The sequence below is a fragment of the Ammospiza caudacuta genome, chromosome Z, assembly GCF_027887145.1.
Source record: "Ammospiza caudacuta isolate bAmmCau1 chromosome Z, bAmmCau1.pri, whole genome shotgun sequence".
Lineage (NCBI taxonomy): Eukaryota > Metazoa > Chordata > Aves > Passeriformes > Passerellidae > Ammospiza > Ammospiza caudacuta.
In genome coordinates this window covers 33,083,937-33,108,971 of record NC_080632.1, presented here as the reverse complement: position 1 = coordinate 33,108,971, position 25,035 = coordinate 33,083,937, and the positions used below count along the sequence as shown (strand labels likewise).

Below are 25,035 nucleotides of genomic sequence, written 5' to 3'. Positions count from 1 at the left end.
ATAAACTTGTTACTTGCCAGCTTCTCTAGAGGCATCCCACATGGAAATAAACATCATTCATTTTGTTTTATAAGTAAGTTTTTAAAATGGTTTCCTGGAACCTCCATGAAATATCAGGTCTTTGCAGATCTAAATCCACACTGTAGGTATTGCTTGGAAACATGCTTGGTGTTCTTTAGCATGTACTTAATGCTAGATTAGAGAACATAAGACTTTTTTTAGTCCCTTGTTTCCACCAGCTTATTTCTAAACTATTTAAAATAAAAAGCCTGAGCATGTGTGGTATTTAAAAAACCTTTCACATGAGGTTTTTAAAACAGATCAATTTCAGCATTAGAGTGTTAGTAATTCAGCAAAGGAAAATTCAATTCAGGATTGTGTTGCTGTAATAATAATGTATTATATCTGTCTTGAAAATTATTATAACAGTAGAGTTGAACCTAGTGAATTACATAATTCAGGAGCATTTGCCAGAATGCTGTTTTAGGGATATTACTGTAGTCTTCCCTTAAAAGCAAGTGGAAAGATGAATTGTATTATGAAATACTTAAATGAGAGACAAGAGTCTTCAGAAATTACCTAAAATAACTAATTTGAATAGAATAGAAGGTCATGTGCGTGCATGACAAGTTAATCACATTTAACTACTTGGCAGAGTGAAGGGGGAGTACAAGAGGGACATTTTTGCTTTTCTTTTTCTCTAACCTAAATTAAAAATGTATTGGCTACTCATTGCTAACATCAAAACATTTCCAGCTAGCCTAAAGTCAGTATTTGATTGTGCTTTTAACATTTAAAACATTAACAGTGTGACCTATGTAATATAAATAATGGAAGGCCCAGAGAAGTAAAAGCTACTGCTGCTTCTCTTGGCAAAGCTCTATGATGTTCAGGAGTTGTAATGCATCTAAAAATCTGGCAGAAAGGACCATGTGTTTTATTTTTTCAGTCTTCAAAAGTAGGTGTTGTACTTATGATGTGCTATTATATACTGATGTAACTGCTTTAAGGCTGACTGCTGAATCTGTGTTCCCACCACTCCTCCATCCATTCCATTTAGCAGAGTCCTGATTTGAAGAATGAAACTGGGGACTATTATTTTTACAGCAGGCTGAGGTCCAGATTCAGAGTAGTGCACAGTAGGCATCTAAAGTTCAGCACACATGTACGTTCCACTGGTTTCTTTTTCTGCTTTGTGACTTCCGTAAGATCAAAGTGTGTGTCTCAAATCTGGCATCTGCTCAAGTGCTTTCCTGAATAGGAAATGGGATAATTTCCTGAACAAGGGTCTTGGGAACACAAGTAAGTGAGGGTAGATGAAGTGAGGCAGATGTAATGGGCTAGGATATTATTTGGGCAGAGAGGAGAATAGTAGTACTCAAAGATTTTTTATGGAAGATATTTTTAATAGATGGTTAAGAGAATGATTTGTTTCAGAATCAGCATGACCTGGAATCTGCAAACATTTAATAGCACCCAGTTATGTTTTATTCACCCACCCAGTTAATAGTCTGTTTGGATAATGAAATTCTGTTTTCAGTGGACACTTATCAGTGTCTGTGGCTTCCTAAACCATGTAGGTTTAGGTTAAAAAGCAGAAAATAAATCAAGTCTTCAGAAGCCACACAAAATCTAATGGAGAAGAGAGAACCAAATTGCTAGTCTCTTTCTTAATATTGGAGAAAAACATTTGAATATGTTTCTGCTAACAGAAGCAGTCAGGATGTAGAGTGAGTGTTTCTATTGAATTTTAGGGGGTTTTTGTAATCATGGTTGCATTTTGAAGCCTACTTCTTTTCCCTTCACTTTTCTACTGATCAAGTCAAGAACAAATAGGATTAAGAATAGGGATAAAGGAGATAGCTAGTCAGAACATGTAGAAAGAGATAGTCAGTTCTATTTGTGAATTATTCAGTTAAAACAATAATTTGCTTTGTCTTCTTATCATCTCCTAGGTCATCTCTGCAGCAGAACACCTATGAAATCCTTTAGAGACAAACAAGCAGAAGGGAAGAAAATGAAAGTGTTTTTCCCTGGAGCATTGGTGTATATGGATAGATTGGAAGGGTGCAAAAATGTGAAAACTCAAAACTGATGCCTTTGCCGTGAAATATAGCCTTTATTAGACATAACCAAAACTGAAAATGTAGGATACTGGGGCACAGTACCTGATGGAGGGAAGGTAAATTGAGTGTCAGATGTCATCAGATGTGATCTCTGTGGTTTTAAAGTAACCAAAAAAAAAAGGCTCATTGGTAGTAGGTTAGATCCTTCTGATTCAAATGGAGAACAGATAGGGAGTGTAAGTCCTAGGAGAGAGTTAGGACCTGTCACATGAAAACTGAATCTACTAAAATATCCCTGGAGAAGGCAACACTTAAAGCCTGATCATTTTGCTGCTTGAACATGGAAAATCTAGGGGGTGTAGGTGTATTTTGGTGTATTTTGGTTGCCAGTACTGAAGGGATTTTTATAACCCTTGTGCCTTGAGACGCTGCAGGAAAGTGTTTGCGTTCAGCTTGGCTCTGTGCCTTACAGTCCATTTTAATCACTTTGCAAAGTGGAAGGATAACAGTTCTACCACGGTGCTTGGTCTGAAAAGAGGACTCTGAGTGAAACCCAGTTATTCTTCAGAGGGATTTCCTGGTTCTTGCAGGAACAGACTGTAAAGCATACTGACACAAGCCTTTAATGGTTATCATAAAACATTCCCTCTGTAGTGTTTTTTAGAATTCTGAAAACTAACCAAGTATCCTTGTGGATTCTGTTTGAATCCAGTTGCTGTGAAAACATTATTAGTGTGGATATTCTGGAGATATGTTGGATGCTGGGAATTTTTATGCATGTCTGTCATTGGCTTTTGAAGAACAGTAACGGAGTGTTGCTGCTTTTCCTTGCCTCATGGCATGTCAGTGACTCAAAACCTGTAATACAGGCTAGTGGCTATTCTTATCTCTCTCTTTCATGATGTTGAGCCCACAATTAAATGGCTGTATTGAATGCTTCTGCCAGTTGAGCTTTTTCTTGTAGTCTGTGATTGCATGCCTTTCCTTGCTCTTTCTCCCTAGTTAACTGTCCATAGTCTCTATTCTTTGTGTTTCTGTTTTGTTAGAACTGTTCAAATTGTTTCAGGTCTCTGCTAAAGGAAATAGCATGAAAGTTCAGTAACTGGAACCCCAAATAAATACTTGAGGAGAGGAGGACTATTGTTTCACATTTCCTTGGCACTGCTCAGTTCCTCAGGTTTCCAAAGATATTTACCCTGAATTCTTCTGAATTTCTGTAACTTGATTGCCTTTGACCCTTCCCTTTAAGTAACTCTGATTTTGGCTAAATTAGCATTTAGAGGCTTGACCAACATGCAGTGGGTTTTCACACTTATTTTCTAGAATGCCAGCAGGACATTTTTCTCTGGTAGCATCCTCAGGCTTGTGATGGTGGAACACTTCTTTCTGGAATCATTAGGGTTGATATTCCTTTGCAGCCTGCATATGTCCTGGGGCTCACCTACTCTGTTGTCTATAGCAGTTGCAATTTGTGCCTTAACACCTTCTTACAAATCTTTTCACTCCATCCAAATTACCTACTCTGCTATGTTCTGAAGCATGTATTCTTATTTTAGGGTTTGGTCAAGGGAGGGGATAGAAACACAGAGTAGTGAATTAAGAGAATGGATCAAGTGAATTGCTCTATAGATTGGGTGGGGGAGGATGTTTGACTCTGCCCAGGTTGTCTCACTGTCAATTAAATTCAATGTTAACGAGTAGCAAAATGTGGGTGAGTACAGACTTCCTAGTAAATGTAATATTGTGAGCTTTGAGGCTTCTGTAAACCTAGCAGAAATGTTTAACTCTTTTTCCTGCCATCTGTTTCTTTCTCTTTTGTTCCCTGTTGAAGCCAGGTCCTGTGTTCAAACTGTTCTTCTTTACCAAAGGGTGCTTATTACTCTTGGCACATTTGATTTCATTATCTTCATATGCCTGTGCTAGGATGTACTTTAACTTGAACCTAGCCTTCCTTTTTTCACTTTCATCTGTGTTCTTCTACTGCTCCACGGCTTGTCCTAAAGCTGCAGTAGTTCTCCCCATCCTCTGACCCTCACAGTGTCAAGCAGTGCTTAGGCCTTATGTGTGTTATGTCCTTCAGCCAGTGGTTAGTGGAGAAGCTGTATTTTAAAGGATTTATTACAAAAATCCATCTGCAAAGGACTAACCAGCAGACCTGACCATTGCTTTAAACATCTACTTTTCTTGTCACCAATATGAACCTGTACACCAGGAGGGGCCAGGGAATCATCATCTCATTCTGATAGGATTATACATCAAAATTGCTAGGTACTTTCAACTGTTGTTGTGTGTCCCTCTCAGTTTTTCCAGCAAATTGACAAGTATATATTGAAATACAACTGGAATTTATGTGTGCAACTGCAGTAGTTTATTGCTTCATTTTATCACCCATTTCATAGCATCTAGACTTTGATGCTTTTAATTAGCACAGATTGAATACTCCAGTGGTACCACCAATGGCAAGCAGATTGCAAGTGTAAATAGTTGCATGGGTATTTTTATGAAGTTACACACACATATACATAATAAACACACTTATCTGTACTATTCTTGACATAACACTTATGAGAACACTTGGATTTTGAAGACTGCTGACCCTACATATTCTCTTTATTCTAGACTGTTTTATGGTCTTCCTATTGCTCTTGCAGGCAGCACTGCACATCTAGACTTTGATGTTTTTTATGGCACTCTTATCCTCTAATTAACTTCATTAATTTTGCAATTAGTGAAGTTAATTAGTGGTTAAAAATGCTATATAAAACTTCAAAGTTTGCATTTTAATCATAGTTTGTATTAAAAATAATTATCACATGCTTGATTACACAGCTTGATGCAGTTAGCTCAGACCAGGTCATGTGGTATTAAAACCAGCTTTGTTTTATATCTTTGCTAGCTAGTTAGTTGCATTTTTCCCTGACAGTTTCTGAAGCTTTTTCTGGTATCTGAAAATGCAGCCATAGGGAAAAAGGCAGTGACTAAGACCAAAAAAATATATTGCTCATGATATGATTTAGTGGAAGTTAGGTTTTAGTTTGGGCAAGCAGAGAAACAAGCTGCAAAAGGGGGACATGAAAATATTAAAGAAGTCCACCGTGACCAGTGAGTGATACATGTGGGATCAACACTTGCCTACCAGCCTCCTCTGATGAACCATTTTGGTAGTGCTGTGGTCCAGACTGTACTGCCTGGCTGTGTCAGCCTGATCATGGCCCGCCACGGAAACCTTAAGGTAAGGGCATGGTAAAGAAAATCTGCTTGCCCAAGGGCCACAAGCGGTGTGTGTTGAAAAATTAAAGCAAAGAGGACAAAATCCATGCCCATCCATGCAGATACTGGGATGTACAATAATTATAACAATGCCAGCAACAAAAAGGCTTTGTAAGTGTGGGTGACTTCAGAAGGCAGAGTTGCTATGCAAATGCTCCATTATGGTATCTGTAGATCAACCCATAGCATTTCATGCCATCTTCCTGAGTTTAATCAAAGTCATGCTTCTGTGCATATAGATGTCTGTAAATGAATTAGTTTTTTAAACAGCTATATGGGTGTTACCTTGGAGCCCTTAGGCTTGCTTTGTGGGAGCCCTTGGCTGCAGTTTCCTCCCTGAGCACATGGTCTCTGGGCTGTATTTGCACTGCCTCTTTTTCTTGTGCCCTGACATCTCACCTATCTGGTGGGACCTCTCCCTTAGGGTGTCAGAAGTCTTAAACCTAATTTCTTACTTTCTTTTTCCTTTCTTTCTTTCTTTCTTTCTTTCTTTCTTTCTTTCTTTCTTTCTTTCTTTCTTTCTTTCTTTCTTTCTTTCTTTCTTTCTTTCTTTCTTTCTTTCTTTCTTTCTTTCTTTCTTTCTTTCTTTCTTTCTTTCTTTCTTTCTTTCTTTCTTTCTTTCTTTCTTTCTTTCTTTCTTTCTTTCTTTCTTTCTTTCTTTTCTCTCTTTCTTTTCTCTCTTTCTTTTCTCTCTTTCTTTTCTCTCTTTCTTTCTCTCTTTCTCTCTTTCTTTCTTTCTCTCTTTCTCTCTTTCTTTCTTTCTTTTTTCACCGCTGATATAAGCTTACAGTATTAGGCAGCTTAGTGCTCCAAGCCCAAACCAAGGACAGTGCCTGAATCCAAGTTCCAGTGCTGGTGCTTCCATCTATAACATTGGCATCAGCCAACACAAAGCAGCATTACTGCCTGGTCGTTCCACTGCGATGCATATTGTATCCATTTTTATAGTTTCTTTTATACTTTCAACAGTCTTTATAACAGCAATAATGTCATTCAGATAATTATACTGTAATTGACCTTAGCGTTGAGCATCCTTGGCTTTTACTGCAGTTTGCTTAATACTTCAGTATGGTCAATTATCTTGTAATTCCCACTTTGTTGAGAATTATTGTTTTAATTATTCCACTCCAAATACATCATTTTGGCATAGTAGTAAGGGTGCACTGGGGAATGGTCATACTCGTGAATGCTGTAAAGAGTTACCAGCTTTAACATGTAGGAAGGCTTTTCATCTTGTCATCTCTAGTCATTACTTTTAACACTGATTTCATTTAATTATCACTTAGTGTGCTCAGGCCAGGTCTTATCTGGAGAAGTCAGTATATGGGGAGTTGGGGCTTGCAGCTGCATGGCTGTACAATTTGATTTATGATTTCCACACTGATTTCTGCCACATTACAGTGTGAGCTGCATATGTTGATACAGCTAAATTCCACTAGAAGGTGGTGGTAAAACAGTGATTTTTTTTTTCCCCCACCCCTAGCAATTTGAATTATTAATTATCCCTATCAGACATTGACTATGCTGGTAAGAATTTTATGGCTGCATAGGAGGCTTGCATGGCTCTCTGGATACTGGTTTAATTTGCACCTGTATGGCACTGATACTCCACCACGAGCAGCATCCTGATGGTGTTGGAGAGAAAACAGCATGATCCTTCTAGTGGGAGAACATTTCAGTTAGCACTGTGCTAAGCACTGCCCAAAACAGAGACTGAATCATAGCATGCTATGCTCCATAGCCTAGTGCAAAAAATACTGTGGGTCCAGTACTAGAAGGACACTGTTCTGCTTCTTAAAGAAATTATGTGAACATGGCGATGTGCTCAGCCTATCTATAAATGTGTATGTTCATTGGTTTTTTGTCAGCATTTTGTGATGTATTTACCATGAATAAAAATGTTCTACCGAAGCAGAAAATGAAAAACTGGTATGTTTTGCTCAAACACAAACTAAGTGTAACCTACTTTCACCAAAGAGTATTTTTCCTATGTCTGATATAATTATTACATGTGAGCACACTCAGCATTGTTTAATAGGAAAATGCTACTCTTGTAGTAGATTAATGCATTTTATTGAAGATAACAGCAGTGTAAAAAGACTTAATTTCTCTATAAATTTTAATAGTTACTAAAACAAGGACTCTGGCCCATTAAGTTACAGCCTGCCAAGTCATAGTGCTGAATCACTTAATTTCTGTAAGTAACTATCTGTTCCACCTTCTTAAAGGCAGCTGTTAGGAGAGCACTGATGTTTTAATCATGGAACAGGGCAGAGTCTGTCAGCTGAACAGTGTGTTTTGATGGGGTTTTCTTTTACCATCTGCAAATGTAAGGACATCTCTTGGAGTTTGTGGGCTGGAACACTCAGGAACCAAGGTGTGGGTGAATACAGGATTATTTGCAGGAGTCTGATGTCAGTGGAAACCATGAGGACATTGTTACATCCCAGTATTTCTCAAGGAAGGTTGGTCCTTATCAATGCTTATAGACTGAAAAGCTGTTACAAACAATAGAGGGAACTCAGTATGATTAATACTGTTGTCTCTCTCACAGTGAACATAGTAGGCATTAGGTCCATAGGAAGAGCTAGACCATAGCAATTTGTCTATGTATGTGACATATCTTTATTACTTAGCATAAGAGATAAACTTAGATCTGTCAGCAAAAATACATCCCATGAAGATGCTGATCTTAATGTGGCAGGTGCATTTCATGTTGAAGGGAAAAGAAGGCAGTTCTGCAGGGGTATTGGTGCAAGGCGAGGGGTGGGACAGTTAAAAGTGGGGGTGGTTAGATTTGGTCTGTAGTGATTGACTCATGAGGCAAAATAATGTCACTGCTAGTACACTGGCCTAATTTCAGATTGGTAAAGGAGGTTCTGCCTGCTGTCAGTAGGTGAGTTGTCTCTGTTTTTTCTGCTAATGTCAGGTGAGAATACTGCAGGAGGATCCTTTCATATTGGTATAAGGTCAGCTCCATCAAGCAATAAAACCATTAAGCAGTGTGCATTGCCGCAATGCCCAATGTGGTGCTCATCCTTTAATGTGCTAGTGATAATTAGCTACTTTATCTTTCTAGTAGGGACCTTCAATTTATTACTTTATTAAGTAGTGAAATCAAAGATTAAAATGGTATCTATAGCACATAGCTAACCAGATTGTGAAAAATGGAACTGTATGGTTTCAGATTTATGAAAATAAATATTTCTATTTAAATAAGTGCAGTAGTTTAATTCTTTAGACACCACTTTAATTTGTGGTTTATTGGTGATTATTTTTCTTCGTTTTAAAGCAAATTGCTTTCTGTAGGGTGAGGCTGAGAAATAATGAATTGAATTCACATTACAAGCTACTGCCTTCCAAATTTTAAATGAATATAAATGTAATAGGAGCTTAGTATAAAAATCTTTTGCAAAAGGTTATGCTATATCATTGCAGAAACAAATACATTTTTCAATCATTGGTTCATTTAATGTTGTGTTTCTACTTGGCCTTTATTTTAAGGGCTTCTGTACCTTGGCAGTGCTGTCTCCAAATGTCTTAACATGTGTTGTCACTTCAGAGCAAAAAATAACTTTGTTAGTTTGCATTATTTGCTATAATTGTTGATTAATGATCTGCTTTAAAACTAAATTAGTATTTTAAGATGTATTTGCACAGTACGAGAAAGGCACAGTGCCTTCAACACTACCTTTGTTCTAAAATTTTTCTTTCCATTCACTGTTCTTAGAGGGTAATTAACAATTACCAGTCCAAAATACAGAAAATTTTTGCAAATTCTACCACTAATTAATCTGAGCTGCTGATCTTAAGAACTGTAAATGTCAGCAAAATGGAGAGGACGACCTGTGTTCCAGCAACGTTCCCTTATGTGACTTGGACAATAACTACAGTTTAATTTCTGTGTTTAAGTTTTCCTAATCCGTACCAGAAGCTTGTGATATAATAAGGAAAAGAAGAAATTCTATAATAGTGATGGAACAGAAGTTACTCAATGTAAATGCTAATTTCTTGGTTTGTATTTGTGTTAATAGCTGCACTGAAAACCCCAAAACCAAATTGCTATGTAGTACAGTTTTATGTGGAAAAACAGCTGTCTGTCATGCATGGAGGAAAAAACCCCAAACAAGTGTTTCTGGATGAATGGGAGGATCTAAAATCCCTCAGTCAGGACTTCTTTGGTTCTTCCCTACCACCCTAGTAAAAAGGAGGACAGAGATGGAAACAGTCAGCAGGATTTCAACTGACAATTATTTTCATCTCCGTTGCTGTCATTTCCAATTCTGCAAAAAGCCTGAACACATCCTTACTTATGTACGTTCAACCACTGACTTCAGAGTGAGATAAAGTTTAGTGCATGCTTAAATGCTTTCTTGAACTAGGGCCAAAACTGCTGCTGCTACTAAAATCGGTCCCAGTGGGAACATTGCATCTTTCATTGCTGCCTTTTTTGTATACGAAGATACAGACTCCACAAAGCCCTGGAAATATGGTAGAATTTGATAAATGTTACCTGCCTTGTTTAACAGAGTAGAGTGGAGTTGTTGGATGATAGTGCATAAAGTACACATTGTCTTCCTTTCTCTCCTGTCCATATGTGTGCTCTTTAGCAATCATTACTAGGTGAGCACTGTAGAATAGCAAGAGAATCACTGAGCCAGTCTGTGTTTTGTTTCTGTCTGCTGCAGGCATAGCCTGTAGTTGTAAAAGGCAGCAAAATAAAATGAGTTTAGGTGTTTTCTCCTCTTCTTGCCCCCTCCAAAACTGCTCAGAAGCTTGCGTCTTTCTTTGGTAGAAATCTTCATTCAAATGTTTGCTGAAGTGTGACTTGCCTTGAGCCTCTTTGTTATTTTTGATTTACTCAGGCAAACACACACACATGTGCAAACACACACCCCTCTTCTGAGACTATTGACTTAACCCTGTGTATTTGTAGAGGAAACAAACCAAAACAAGACCAGTGCACAGTATTCATAAAATTCATCCTATTGGCAGTGCAGATAGCCACTGTGATCTGTCAGTTGATCACCTGTTTCTGTCTCCTGCAATACATAGTGCAGTTTTAGATACAAGGCACTTGCTGGGTAGCTGTCACTGGTTCAAACCAACATGCTGTCTGTGAGAACAGCTCCAGATCATACTGTCAGCATAAGATGTATTGAGGGGTGGTGACAAATGAACGTGGCCCTCATGATGCTTTCTTCTCTTTTTGGACTACAGAGCTCTTCTGTATCTCCCTCAGCCAGTTTCAGAACAGCAGAAAAGCACAGAAATTCAACAGATTATTCTTCAGATAGTAAAAAACAGAAAACAGAAGAGAAGGAAATAGCAGCTCGTTATGTGAGTAGATTGTCTACATTGTGCATTGTTGAACTTCAGTGTTCCTCTGTAGTTTCACCTGGCTTCTGCTGCATAGCTAATTTTAAAAAGAGGGTCAAAAGCTGATTTTAAAAAGAGAGTCAAATTTTAACTGGTTTTTGCTGCCTACCTCTAGTGTCTCTGCTGAATTTAACATTTTGGTGCCGATGATTGATACTGTTTTTAACCATATAAATACCAAGCACCTGGAAATTGTGTGACAATGGTGCTGAGCTTTAGTTAGGCTGGGACTTGTCAATGAAGTCTATCTTGACTCCACTCTATAGTGCAGTGCCACTTTGGATGAAGATTTTCACCCTATGTCCTTCTCCACCAATTCGAAAACTGGCATGATTGCTGTAGTTGTGGCAGCCTGCTAAGCAGAAGCCCTGTAGATGTCTGAAAGATGTTAATTGTATAACCACATAAAGTGAATACTGCAGATTTGTGAGCAGATTTCCTTTGTTTTTATAGTTATCAAGAGACACTGGCATATGAAATAAATTTTTTTAACACATTGTGATTTGTCATTGCAGGACAGCGATGGTGAAAAGAGCGATGACAACTTGGTAGTTGACGTTTCCAATGAGGTATTCAAAATGGTGTTTTTTCAGCCTTAGAGAAATGGTGGTGGGGGTATCTTCAGTGGTTTGTGTGCATATTGGTTTTATGAATAGGATTATGGCATTTGAACTTGAAATGCCTGACAGAATCCAGTTGTATCCTCTTTCTTTAGAATACAAATCAGATCTGAAGCATTTACTTCTGCAGGGTTGTAAGTACTTCTACAAAGCTTGTGAGAGTGTCTGTCTTTTCTTTCACTTTGGCCATGACTTCACATGTGAACCTTATCAGGTCTGCCAAATGCATCAAATCTTTTTAATCTGTCACTTGTAGAAAGAGATTTACTTGCCTATTTCAATATCCATAGATTTTTGGCATTATTTTTCATGGTTTAATGGCATCAAATTTTAAGAGATTTTTTTAAAAAACCAAATTGTCCTTCATTATCCCTCTCAATTTTACAATTGGATCAACTAAATCAATTAAGAATGGAAGGAATGTGTGACTTCCTATGACAGATCTTCATTCCAAATTGAGATGATGCCTTGAGAGGCTGCCTAGAACAGAGGTTAGACAGACTTAAAGGAATAAACTAGGTATTAAAAGGCCTTCAAAGAATACATCTTAGGCAGTACAAGAGCCTGGCCAGGGCTGCACCCAAGATGGACCCAAGATGGATAACTGGTCACGAGTTTTGACACTTTTTATAAGTTTTGGTCTATTTACATATTGGGGTTAATTGTGCAATTACAGCTTCAGGTTATGAAGTCCCATCCTCCCAGACTGCTCTCCTCAGTTTGCTGTTTTTAACATCTTTTGGGCCTGAGGCTGGAATGGTGTCCTTGGTTCTCAGGCTGGGAAAGGATTGTTTTGTCTGACTAAACTGTGAGAAGAACTTGCAGACACTGTATATGGAGTTCAGAGTTGTATACTAATGCACTAAAGAATCTGGAAAATATGAAAGCTAAACTTGAAGCATCAGAGGACTGCTCAAGACAAGAACTAGTGGCTACTATGAAGTTTTTATGCTAACCCATGTTCGTGATATTTAGGATCCTTCTTCTCCCCGTGGGAGCCCAGCACACTCTCCACGGGAGAATGGCTTGGACAAGACTCGACTGCTGAAAAAAGATGCACCAATTAGTCCGGCATCCATTGCATCCTCTAGCAGTACTCCTTCCTCCAAATCCAAAGAACTTAGCCTTGTAAGTGCGACAAAATGCTTCTGACCCCTAATCATAGGCTGAAATACATGCTTACCGGACTTCTGTCTGGACACAATTTGTATTTCCACAGCTGTCAATAAAGCACTGTGAAGCATGAATTTAGTATTAGTTTAATTTATCTTTTCAAGGGAGTCTAATAGGAAGTCCACAGTCTTTTTTTGGGGTAGGAAGAGGTTATTTTCACTGGTGGTATGAGTAGATGATAGATGTGGTGTTCTGAGAGATATTTTTCTCTGCCCCCATATGAAGAACTGTTATTCTGAGAGTAAATAAAAGTACACAGAGGTTTCTTGAGCTGTTTTCCTGTGCTGTACTTTATTGCAAATTCAGTTCCCTGCTTGGATGTGATTTGGTTGTTAGCTTTGTTTGAATTACCAGGCTATATACAACAACAATAATTTTTATTTTCTATCTAAAAAGTAATCTGTCATTTACAAGAGCCTTCCTTGACTGGCATCGCAAATCAAAATGCAAAAGAAAAGAGCTGCCTGCAAGGAGTGTTCTTTCCTTTCCTGCTTGTGGCCACAGTTAATCATTACCTGAGCTGCACAGTAATTCCCCTCCCAGTTCTTCACAGGGCAGGGTATGCAATTATTTAAAGAAATAAAATAAATAAAAAGAAAGCTTAAAGTGAATATAGTGCTCAGGAATGGTGATGGAATGACAGGTTCAGGCCTGGGAATCAGTGGTGTGTCTGATGAACGAGCCTGTCAGAAGAGCAGCACTGCACAGTTCCTGACTTTATAGCCGTCACTGTCTTCATCCTGTGTTTCTAGCACCACACTTGGATATGAGTAGTTGGTCAGTTTGGGGATTTTTTTCCTACTCTTCTTGTCCATCCCTCACAGAAAATTATAATGGAAACAGGTCCATGAGCATAGTGAGACCACTGACTGATTTCACATATGCTGCCAATTGTCAGAGGGAAATGATTTTCAGTCATTTACCTCATTCTGAATCATACAGATTCTCCTGATGAGAAAAGCAGTGAAGGCTGTGGTTAATGTTCAAAGCCATTCTGTCTTTTTCAGTGTCTTTGTCTTGTCTTCATTGCCAGGGACCGTTGAAATCCAAACCCAGAAGCTAAATATCACTAATATCACTAATCACTAGCTATAAAGACAAAATTGTTTACGAACTGCCTTCCTTTTTCCTTTTTGGTGATTAGAATGAGAAATCTACCACTCCTGTGTCTAAATCAAATACCCCAACTCCACGGACCGATGCTCCAACTCCAGGCAGCAACTCCACTCCCGGACTGAGGCCAGTGCCCGGCAAACCCCCAGGTGTGGACCCGATAGGTTAGTGTCCATGTATTTTGGTGGCGTGAAGCAGTCTGGCCTTGTCAGATTCCCTTTAAATCTCTAATGGCAAGTCAGTGCAGTACAGATGCTTAAACTGGGTGCTGAGCTGGTTCTTCCGCACTGTAAAACAGTGTTAAGTGGCTTTCCTTGGCTGACTGGCTGGTTGGTTTGGGTTATTTGTGAGGTATTTTGCAATTTTCCAAACTCATGTTTTCATGTGGTGGCTCTAGAATGCCTTTGTGACTTCTCACTTTCCCCCCCTCTTCTTATAGCTTCAGGTTTAAGGACACCTATGGCAGTACCGTGTCCTTACCCTACTCCATTTGGTATTGTGCCACATGCTGGTATGAACGGGGAGCTGACCAGCCCTGGAGCTGCCTATGCTGGTCTACACAATATTTCCCCTCAAATGAGCGCAGCAGCTGCCGCCGCAGCAGCAGCAGCAGCTTACGGGCGATCTCCCGTGGTAAGTGTTTGCTGTTAGTGCATTTAGTATTGAGACCTGTTTGTATTAAATAGAAGGCCTGTGGGGTTAACTCTGCTTCACTCATTTTGTGGTTTGGGGAGTATGCTATGGAGAACATGAATTAAACACTCTTCCTTTGCCTAACTCCTACTTTAATACACCTTTTTTGTTTTGCTTGGGGAAAACTACAGGTTGGTTTTGATCCACATCATCACATGCGAGTCCCAGGCATCCCTCCTAATCTCACAGGCATCCCAGGAGGAAAACCGTGAGTATCAAACATTCAGCTTTAAAAGTGAGTCATCTGTTGGAAGTCATGTTCCCTTGCTGGTTGGAATTCCCCTTAGCTACTGAAAACTATTGTGTGAATAGAAATAAGTATAGCTATTCAGCAAGAGCAGGAGAATCACTGTGTAATCTTAAAGTTGCATTTGTGAATTTGTTTTGAAGACTAAAGCAGTTGACATGGACTGGGTGATACTAAGTAGAGGAGACAGAAATAAATGGAAAAAGGAGATGAACTTCAAATTTGACTGGTTGGTTGTTTATGGAAATGCAAGCTGGAATGAGATCCCAGCTTTCCATTTCTACTCTACTCTGCTTCCCAGTTTAAAAAAAATATTTCTTTGTTCACAAAAGCCTTGCAATTACTTGAAAGCTTACAGCTGTGTGCAGAGAAAGGAATACTGAAATGTTTTTTTGATTGGAAATACTGGAAAGAATTATTTTATGATAATATTGAGATTCATCCTTGATGAAACTGACCTGTATAGTGTGACCTGCTGTAGCAGGCTTTTTGTGTTGTGAGCCTTGGAAGAAAGATTATAGAGATAAAGAACTCTCAGCCCACATTCCTTTTGAGGTAGAGAGGAGAAAAACTAACCAAAGCAGGTATACAAACTGGCATCATATTGGTCCAGATTTTCTTTAAATTTCATCCAGTTCTCCTTCCTCGTCACATTTCTGGGAGATTCTGATCTGTTCAAACTGGAAAGTTTGGTGGTCAAGGGGTGTTGGTGCCAGTCCTTCTAAAGCTCTTTTACATGTGAATGCTTTTGTGTAGATGTGGTTAAGATTAGCCATACACCTGGATTTGTGTGAGTAAATGCATATGCTTACCTGCCAGTGAGCTTGCAGACACACAGCATCAACAACATATGGTGACAAGTGGTCAGGTCTGGTGCCCGTAGCTCCTGGTGTACCCATGTCACACAAATCATGAGCCAGGTCCAGATCTCTCAGGCGTCACACACTGGTAACCACCTTAATGTACTTTTCTGCTAGTTGTGCCACCCTGTTTGGTGAATGCACAAGGCGGGTATGGAAATTGATGTGTACAGCAGCTTGCAGACCAGCTGCTGGCATTAAAAATTCTTTAGGGCACAGATCTTCATCCATTATATACAGTGGGCTCTAAGAAATGTATTGATGTAATGTTCAAATGCTCGCTGGGTTTAAGTTCATCCCTGATGGAGTCAGTCACCTGGAAAGAAGTGTCTCTAGATCTACTAGATTTTGCTTGCTGTGGTGAGAGAAATGGCAATTGCAGGGGTTCAGAGACGTCCCTGCTCACATCTTTCTTCTGTTAAAATTGAGAGGAATAAAACATGAGGCAAACCGAAATCAAATCACTTCAATTCTGGTTTATCTCCAAGATTTTTAAATGTTGTTGCTCTGTTGATGTCTATTTAAACGTTTAAATATAGCTGTCATTTCTCTACCAGAGGGCTTGAAACTTTTAAAATCTGTGGTTCTTTCAGCATGATTATATTGACTTTTCTCTGTCCTGAGTGTGATAGTTGTCACATCTTCCAGGACTGTTATTTTCTCATCTACTCCATTTTTACTTTAGAGGGAAATTTATGTAAATTCTCTGCAATGTTTAGTGTCCTGAAATGAAATGGGCAGCATATGGTACATTTGGGATCTAGCCCCTAATAACTCTCTTTTCACTTCAGTATTGTATCAACTCCTCAGCATTGTACAGTATATAAATACTGAAAGATAGTATATAAAAGTATATCGCTAATGCATTTTGTTTCTCTGAAAATTATTGATCTAGCGCCTTGTGAATCTTAAATGACAAATTCAGTAGTTTAATTGTGAATACTGCCTTCTTTAGTCACTTGGTATTATCAATTAAGGAAGTAAACTTACAAAGTACTCTCATAAAACACTTTCTTTGTGAGGTCTTCTCATTCCACCATTCTGACAATGGATTTTTTTACAAGCATTATGATGAAATTTTAGGTCTAAGAAAAGGAAAGCCTTCCATTAAGCATACCTTGATATGTATAGGTAAACCCTCTTAAAAATTTTGTGCTCTTGTAATAGATGTGCTGTATCAGGTAACATCTCAGAACAAGGCAATTTCACAACCTAACTGTTCTCCCTGGAATATACTTTGAGATAAAGCTGTTGATAGGTTATTCACAGGTGGCATAAGTGGCAATCACAGAACAGATTTTTTCGCAGTGAGAGGTCTGATTTTGGCAAGAGAAATTGGGATTTGTAGCAGTTGTGTTGAGTCAACAAAAAAAAAAAAAAAAAAAAAAACAAAAAAAAAAAACAAAACCACAACCAAAAAGCCCAACCCCAAAAGAAGCCACAAAACAAAAAATTCTATTGCAGTGCATTTTAGCTGGTCTGACATGTCAGCTGTCAGCAACCATGCCTTGAGGACTTAACTCCTCAGTGTTGGTGGAAGTTTCACTGCACCCTTAGGTACAGTGCTGAGCAGTTTTGCTCAAGGGGCCTGGGGCCCACAGTACATTCAGGACAGATTGGCAGCAGTTCAGCTGAAGCTGCCACATACGAGTCAGTAAAGCGAGGAGCCAAATGTCCCCTGGCACGCAGCTACCCACCGTGCTCTGGCAGCAACCAGCCAACTATTTCTGTCTTCCAGAGGGCCCTGACCCAACCTTCCTTCCCTTCTCTGCGTGCTGTGATATCCCCATCCAAAGTTAAGAGTGGTGTCATATAGCCTCACTCATGCCAGAAATCATCATAATGTGAGTTGTAAAAGCTCATTTGATTGGTGCTTGACTTTCCACATTAAAAGCTGAGCGCCTATGTGCTTGGAGGGTCATGCTACAGATAAGTAAATGCTTTTTCCTTATGTGATTAAAATATCTGATAGTTTCCAGTTGAGTAGCGCATGGTGCTAATAACACCAAGGTGATGTGTTCAGTCCCCCTATGGCCACTCACTTAAGGGTCAGACTCGATGATCCTTGAGGGTCCCTTCCAGCTCAGAATATTCTGTGAAATATCTATGAAAAAAATTGAGCTGAGGGCACAACCTGAATACCTGCCAGAGGAAGCACATCTTTGATTCTGTTTTCCTAAACAGCCTTGAAGTAAAACTCTTTAAATCTTCTCCTTAATTTTTTTCCCCTCAGAGCATACTCATTTCATGTAAGTGCAGATGGTCAGATGCAGCCAGTTCCTTTCCCTCCTGATGCCCTCATCGGTCCAGGAATCCCTCGCCATGCCCGTCAGATCAACACCCTGAACCATGGGGAAGTTGTGTGTGCAGTTACCATCAGCAACCCCACGAGACACGTGTACACGGGTGGGAAGGGGTGTGTCAAGGTTTGGGACATCAGCCACCCTGGCAACAAGAGCCCCGTCTCTCAGCTGGACTGCCTGGTAGGTGAACTGCAGCATATGACGCTGAAAGAAGATAGGACGTTGTGTTAAGATTGCAGTGATAGCACTAAGATATAAAGGGCAAGTGGGTATTTGATTTCTGTCATGGTATCACAGGCCGGTATTGCATTTGTAATTTTGTTGTTTCTATTAGAACTGAGGTTGAAGTATGTTCTTCACCATACTTGTGGGTTTTTTCCCCTGCAAAGAATCAAAACATTTTTAATATCCTAAAATTGTTGTGGGAGGAAAGATCAAAGACAGCACAGCAAATATTGTTTATAAACTTTGACATTTGCTGGCAATCTTACAGCTTGTTGATACCCGATCATGCTAAAAATTGCTGTCTTGCAGCTGTATTCTCTGAGACTATTTGGGGATTCTGTCACGTATTTTGTATCTGTGTCTGTGTACAAATGCATTGACCTGTCTTAATGTGGCAATTAAAAATATCCATGAGTGCTATTCACAAATTATTTGAATGTCCTAACAAGATGAACTATTGTTAGCAGCTTTTCTCTTGTCATTTACCAGTTCTTGCTAAGATGCTGCTGTTTGTTACAGAGGCAGTAAAATGAGAACTGTGTAGCACGTGTAGACTTATAATTAATTGCTACACAAGTTGCTACACAAGTGAAGAAAATTGCCTAAATATTTTCCTCTGACATCTCCTAGATGGTGGCAGCAAGTCTCACTGGAATGGGAAGGGGTAAAGTGTGCAGGGAATTTGGTACTCCCTCATGCTGAGAGGTTAATGTGCTGAAATAAACAGAGTATGAAAATACAACTTTCTAAACCAGCTGTCAAATTCAGCTATCCTGAATTGTTTTGGGCTGGGTTCAGGTCTTTGCATTTTGATGCTAATTAAGATTAAATATCTCTCACTACTGAATTTTGTAGATCAAGTTGAAGTACTTCCCTAATGTCATGTAATTTTCTGGCATTAATACACTTTATCATTGTCATAAGTATAAATGGCTCATTAAAACCAGGAGGGAATACAATACTTTTATGGATTTTTGCTCTCATGTTAATGCTGTTTTCTTTCCTCATGAGTAATCTCTTGATGGCTTCTGTCTCCACAGAACAGAGACAACTACATCCGTTCCTGCAGATTGCTCCCTGACGGCCGCACCCTGATTGTTGGCGGGGAAGCCAGCACGTTATCCATTTGGGACCTGGCAGCTCCAACTCCTCGCATCAAAGCAGAGCTGACATCTTCTGCTCCAGCTTGCTATGCCCTAGCTATCAGCCCTGATTCCAAGGTCTGCTTCTCTTGCTGTAGTGATGGCAACATTGCAGTGTGGGATCTGCATAACCAGACTTTAGTAAGGTAGGTCGGCCAAACTGGATCATCAGGTTGTGAAGAATTATTACGGCACAGCCGTAAATGTGCTTTTGCACATTATATATTCTATTTTCTCCATGCATAGATGCTTCCAGTATTTTGTTGTTCAGCATAGCCATGGAAATACCTTGACAAAAGTCTATAGGATTATTTATAGGTTTTGAGAGTTCCATAGTTCCAGGCTTTTGATCAGCACATAACTAATTCCCTAAATATCTGTTGGTGTCAGTACTGCTGTAGATTCCTTGAACAAATTATTTTTTTCTGTTTCCATGCAGTACGCTGCTCTCACACTAATTTCTTTAATCAGAGAACGAGTGAATATGTCTTGGGTAAAGATATGTGTAAATTACTGCACTACAGACTTAGCCCCTCAGGAGTAAGGATTGGTTCTCGACACTGATAGACAGTATGTTAAGAGCTGGCCACACAGAGTTTCTCTGTGCACTGCACTGTGTATATGTCGTTGCATGTAATATCAGTGTTGCATGAAAGTCAAGCTTTTATTACCTGATGTTACCATTTAGACTGCTCTTTTTTTAACTTCAATGGCCTGCACGTTTTTCTTAAACTAAGGTAGTTTTGCTGATCATGCTACAGTCTAATGGGGGGAATGACTATTGTAAGTTGACTAGTGGGTATCACACAGTCAGCAGCAAAAATTTTCAGAGTACCTGACTCTTAAAGTGTTTTTTTTTGAAATCACATTAGTTGTCTGGCTTGATGGCACCATCAATTCATTAAAAAACTCACATGATTGTCTTAGAGTTTGTATTCATCGGGGATTGCTGTTGGAATCTAAGTTACAATTCAGGGACTGAAAGAAGGTATTTGTATTTTTGCTCAGAATTTGCTGATCTTCTTTTTATATTTTCAGGCAATTTCAGGGCCACACAGATGGAGCGAGCTGTATTGACATTTCTAATGATGGCACCAAATTATGGACAGGAGGTCTGGACAATACAGTCAGATCCTGGGATCTCAGAGAAGGGAGACAGCTACAGCAACATGACTTCACATCACAGGTTCAGTCTCAGAACTTTTGGCATGTTAACAAAATTTTCTCATGGTTTTTGAAAACAAGCAAGCACTTTTTAAATTTTTTTTTCTCCTTTATAAGCAAAAAAGCAGTCTCAAAGAGAATTCCAAAGAATTTTTCAGTTAATCTCATATTCCATACTGTAGTTTTTGTTCTTTGGGTTTTTTTCTTGTGGAAGCTAAGTGTCGATCTGGATTATGACTTTGACAGATTAGTGCCTCTCCCATGGGAGTAACCAAGATTCAGTTTTATAAAACAAGTGCCAGATTAAAATATTCCTCTCTGCAATCTCTTCCCGTTTCCGTAGATTCAGGTTCAAAACTGTTTTGCAAAACTATTTCTAAATACTGTCAGATAAATTGGACATTAGCTTCATAGTTTGATTCAGTACTTCACCATTGCAGTTTTAATAACATTTAATAACATAGATTTGCAGCTGTGTTTGCATGAACTAATTTATCTTGATTACTGTAGTAATTGGATTATCATGTTTTTAAAACTGCAGTAGACCAAAAAAGTGAGTTTGCATAGTGCTAACAGAGTAGCAAGGGTCAGTTTTGAATATCTCAAGCTCATTCTTTTACTGATTGAAGCATGTGCTGTGCTAATTACAGATCTTCTCACTGGGCTATTGTCCAACTGGTGAGTGGTTGGCAGTAGGAATGGAGAACAGCAATGTCGAGGTGCTGCATGTTACTAAGCCGGACAAATACCAGCTGCATCTTCATGAGAGCTGTGTGTTGTCACTCAAGTTTGCTCACTGTGGTAAGCAAATCATTCTAAATCAGTTTTTTCCTTCACGAGAAACTGATTCAAGGTTACCTTTAAATGAAAGTGTTATATAGTTATTAAACGACAGAGTATAGTTAAAAATTTGGTATTAAATTTAAGTATTAAGGCTATTTTAGAAATTCTATCTGTCTGCCTTTTTTTATGTACTGCCTGTTTAGTGATGGAACATCGTACTGCAACCAGGTGAAAATGTTACTGTTCTTTGGATATGTGTGAATGCTTTGTTATGATCCTCTGATTCTGGAGACGTATTCCTTGAAAACAAAATGCAGCAATAACATTTAAACAATCTGTTGCAGGCAAATGGTTTGTAAGCACTGGAAAAGATAATCTTCTTAATGCTTGGAGAACACCTTATGGAGCCAGTATATTCCAGGTAATAATCTCCTAGAAGCTGTTTCTCACAGACATCACAGTGCAGTAGAGCTGCACATCTTAGGTGTGTCAGTAGCCTAAGGAGTTTTCAGGTGGAAATGCAGCTAATTACTGTAGTCCTTGAAGAAATTGTTTGTAATTAGGGAAAGAAATAATTTTGTCCTTTCTACTATTTCACTAATTCAACTCTTTCAGTAAAGTAGCCCTTTAGTCTAAAATTGTTCTTAATACCATTCTTTCTCACCTTCTTCTGCATATTCGTGGAATACAATAACCCAAGTCATGTCGTTAGGTGAACAGCCACTGAAGGTCCAAAGTATAACTAAACCAGTGGAAGTCATATTCAACATGTGTGTTTTTCTTGGATGAGATGTATTATTCAGCAGACTCCTGAGCTGAAAACTGAAGAGATACAGAGGGTCCCACTGAAGTGTAATGGAAGATGTAGCCTATCTATAGTCCCTCTGTGCCCAGTTTTAATGGCATTTCAGTGCCACTATAGAAAGTGGGATTTTTGGCATGTCTTTCTATTATTTCACCTGCAGGTACTTCTAGGTTGGGAATATTTTTATTGAATTTAACAGTTAAATGGCTGTGGTTTAAATGACTAGTCTCATGTGTCGGGATGCCTACCATGTCTCCACTTTTGGAGACAGTGCTGTTTACCTTGACATGAGAAAGGTAGGGTCTAGGTTTTCCTCATAGAGGCTATTCATTTCTAATCATCCTAACAAGAGCATATCCCTCTTGAAAATGGTGTTCAAAACTCCAGTACAGCTTTCTTACTGAGGAGTAGGTAAGTAAACTTCTAGTGCAGTGAACAGAGGTGTCCTTGCCAAAACACAGCATGACTGGGAAAGTGTTTGGCTCTTGTGGTAACAGGCAGAAAATTATGTGAACATATAAAATGTAAAGAAAACGTGAACTGAAACAGCAAGGTGAATGTGGCAATGCATACGCTTAATCTTAGAACAGACAGCAAAGCCAGAAGAGACAGAGCTACAGCAACCTGCTGTATCCTGTGTCCCCTCCAGCTCCTACACACCTGTTGTGTATCCTGTTCCACCAAAGGGTCTTTTCCTACTTGCATCCTCTGTGATAATGTAAATTCCTTTTGTGCAAAGCTTTTGGGTTCTTGTGTTGGGGAAGCAGTGAGAGGGGATACAGTTATTTCTGTGGAGTCTCTTTGTTTCATACCTATGGGTGGGTAGGTCTTTGAAGTGTTTCTCTGTGTGAATTTCTTGTTTACAACAAAAGAAAGGGGAAGAAGATGGGTTTTCATTCATTTTTATGCAAACGGAATGCATAAAATATCAGTAAATGCTCATTCCTTGTAAAGTATATAGAAAGGACTACTTCTATTTGTTTGATTGATAGATTACCTGTAGGTCCATAATATTCACTCCCCTTTCTACTACTCCTTTATTTTAAAATAGATCTTTCTGTGGAACAAAAGTATTTAAAAAAATTTTGACGTTATGATGCTGATACTTTAATGAGATTTTCATGTATTCCCTATCTATAAATTCTTCCAATTAATCTTCAAGCCCTTCATGATTGAAGAATTGGAAAGACGTAATTTTCTTTTTCCTTTTCTCTTTTCTTGTAGTCCAAAGAATCCTCATCTGTGCTTAGCTGTGATATCTCTGTGGATGACAAATACATTGTCACTGGCTCTGGGGACAAGAAAGCTACAGTCTATGAAGTTATTTATTAGAGACAAATCTGAATGCAGACAGAACTCCTTCTCCTAGCACTTTGCTGTATATTCCTTTTTTTTTTTTTTCCTTTCTAACAGAAAACTTAAATGCTCATCACAGTTGTAGAATTTATTTTTACCTTCTTAACTTACTATTGATTTGTGAATGTTCATTAAGAACTTGTGATACCAAATTGTCAGATATCTACTTGGAAGAAGATGGAATAAGCATACATAATGGTGACCTTGACTCTTTAATTATGTATTATAGCTGTAAGGTATTTATTTTGTTTAAAGAAGGCTTTCTAACAATGAACTGACTAAATAAAGCTGTCTGGTCCGGCTTTAGTTTGAAAGATGCATCATATACTTGTGTTTTTGCAGGTGGATAAATTGGGGATCTTGGAGAAGGATGTTCAGGAGATAGTTAAAATTACACTAAATAGACTTGTAGTTTCTATTTAAAAAAATAAACTTTGTTATATTTTTTAGTCCTGTTCTTGGATGAGACCTCTAAGTGTTATTACAGTATAATTATTTGGTGGGAAGATGCTGTATCTTAACTATTTTAGACAGTCTTGGAAACTTAGGAAATTGCAAACTGTAGCCAGTGATCTACATGCCTGTGATGAATGGCAAATTCAGTTCACATCTAAATTAAATTCACTTTAAGTAAGAATGTGCTAATTTATATATTTGCAATGTTAATATAGCATCTTGTGTACAGATTTGTTCTCAATGCTCTTCTGTTGATAAACATAAAGCATTTTGGTGTCAAGCTAGGTTTTTTAATATAAACACCTCTCTTTGTTATATTGTAGAGAGTACAATAAGTTGCCTCAAAGAATCACCTTTGTTACTTCTGGAAACTTTTGCAATGTTTCCTTGAAAATGGGGATATGTGTCTTTGGGCAATTTTTCAATTACAAGAGATTACGAAAAATATTTGATATGTTCTTTGGAAACTGCACTGAAATAAGAATGGATGCCTACCAATATACAAACTACAAAAGCAATGACCTCTGAGGTAGGATTTACAAGAGTACTCATTCCAACATACAAAAAGGAATGGATTCTCATTGGGATAAGGACTTGCTTTGTTCGCCAGCAGTTCAATCCAAGTCTTGATTGGATGTCCCTAAGATGGACGCAGACTGAGCCATTGTGCCAGAGACAACGTGTTATCTTTTTATGTTGTTGTTGTTGCTGTTAAACTATGATCTGTGACTTTTTTTTTTTTTTTGAATGCTTTAAAAAAGAAATCTTTAAGTCTGTGGATCTGCTGATGTACAGTGCCTTTGCTGCTATGGATCAAAATCAAGAGACCCGTGTAGATAAATCTTATTGTATAAGTAGAAAATTACTTAATTTCATACTAGAAATGGATTGATGCTGCAAGTTAAAATGGACTGTTTATTGAAGTTCCAAATGTGGTAGCAAAAAATGGTGTCTTAAGTGCTTAGTGTTTGATGTCATTAACAGTTTCGTAATACTCTACATTGTAGAAAGATTTTGATACTAAACTGTGTCATTGTACATAGTTCTAATGCATTGTATTGGCCACCAGTACTTCTATAATGGTAGATTATTGTTTGTGCATTCAGACTTTTAAGCATTAAACATAAGTAACTTCTAAGCTGATTTTTCTTTTTTTTTTCCCCTCCCTCATTGTCATGTTTGTGATAATCTCAGTCATACGTGCAGCTGTTGAGTCACAGAACATACCACTACAGATACTTGTGGTTTTGCCACTGAAGCACAATGTAGAGTTTCAGCTGAGATAGTGAAACCTATGAATTTACAGTTTCTCAGGTTACCTGACTGCACTGATTCTGAACACTTGGAGGCATCAGACTTCTCCTGTGACCTACGAGTTTG

The 25,035-nt window shown here is 38.5% G+C and overlaps 1 protein-coding gene across 1 annotated transcript in view; it reads left to right on the top strand.

Annotated features, from left to right (window-relative positions):
* LOC131571517 (transducin-like enhancer protein 4) overlaps positions 1 to 24,473 on the top strand; it is a 98,630-nt gene extending 74,157 nt beyond the window's left edge. The window contains exons 9-21 of the mRNA XM_058824263.1: positions 10,557 to 10,676; positions 11,231 to 11,284; positions 12,311 to 12,463; positions 13,653 to 13,785; positions 14,061 to 14,254; positions 14,446 to 14,522; positions 17,655 to 17,904; positions 18,990 to 19,237; positions 20,130 to 20,277; positions 20,906 to 21,056; positions 21,383 to 21,459; positions 23,068 to 23,221; positions 23,979 to 24,473. Coding sequence (XP_058680246.1) covers positions 10,557 to 10,676; positions 11,231 to 11,284; positions 12,311 to 12,463; positions 13,653 to 13,785; positions 14,061 to 14,254; positions 14,446 to 14,522; positions 17,655 to 17,904; positions 18,990 to 19,237; positions 20,130 to 20,277; positions 20,906 to 21,056; positions 21,383 to 21,459; positions 23,068 to 23,175 — 1,713 coding nt within the window. The 3' untranslated portion in view covers positions 23,176 to 23,221; positions 23,979 to 24,473. The remainder of the gene's footprint in view (positions 1 to 10,556; positions 10,677 to 11,230; positions 11,285 to 12,310; positions 12,464 to 13,652; positions 13,786 to 14,060; positions 14,255 to 14,445; positions 14,523 to 17,654; positions 17,905 to 18,989; positions 19,238 to 20,129; positions 20,278 to 20,905; positions 21,057 to 21,382; positions 21,460 to 23,067; positions 23,222 to 23,978) is intronic.
* The last annotated feature ends 562 nt before the right edge of the window (positions 24,474 to 25,035 follow it).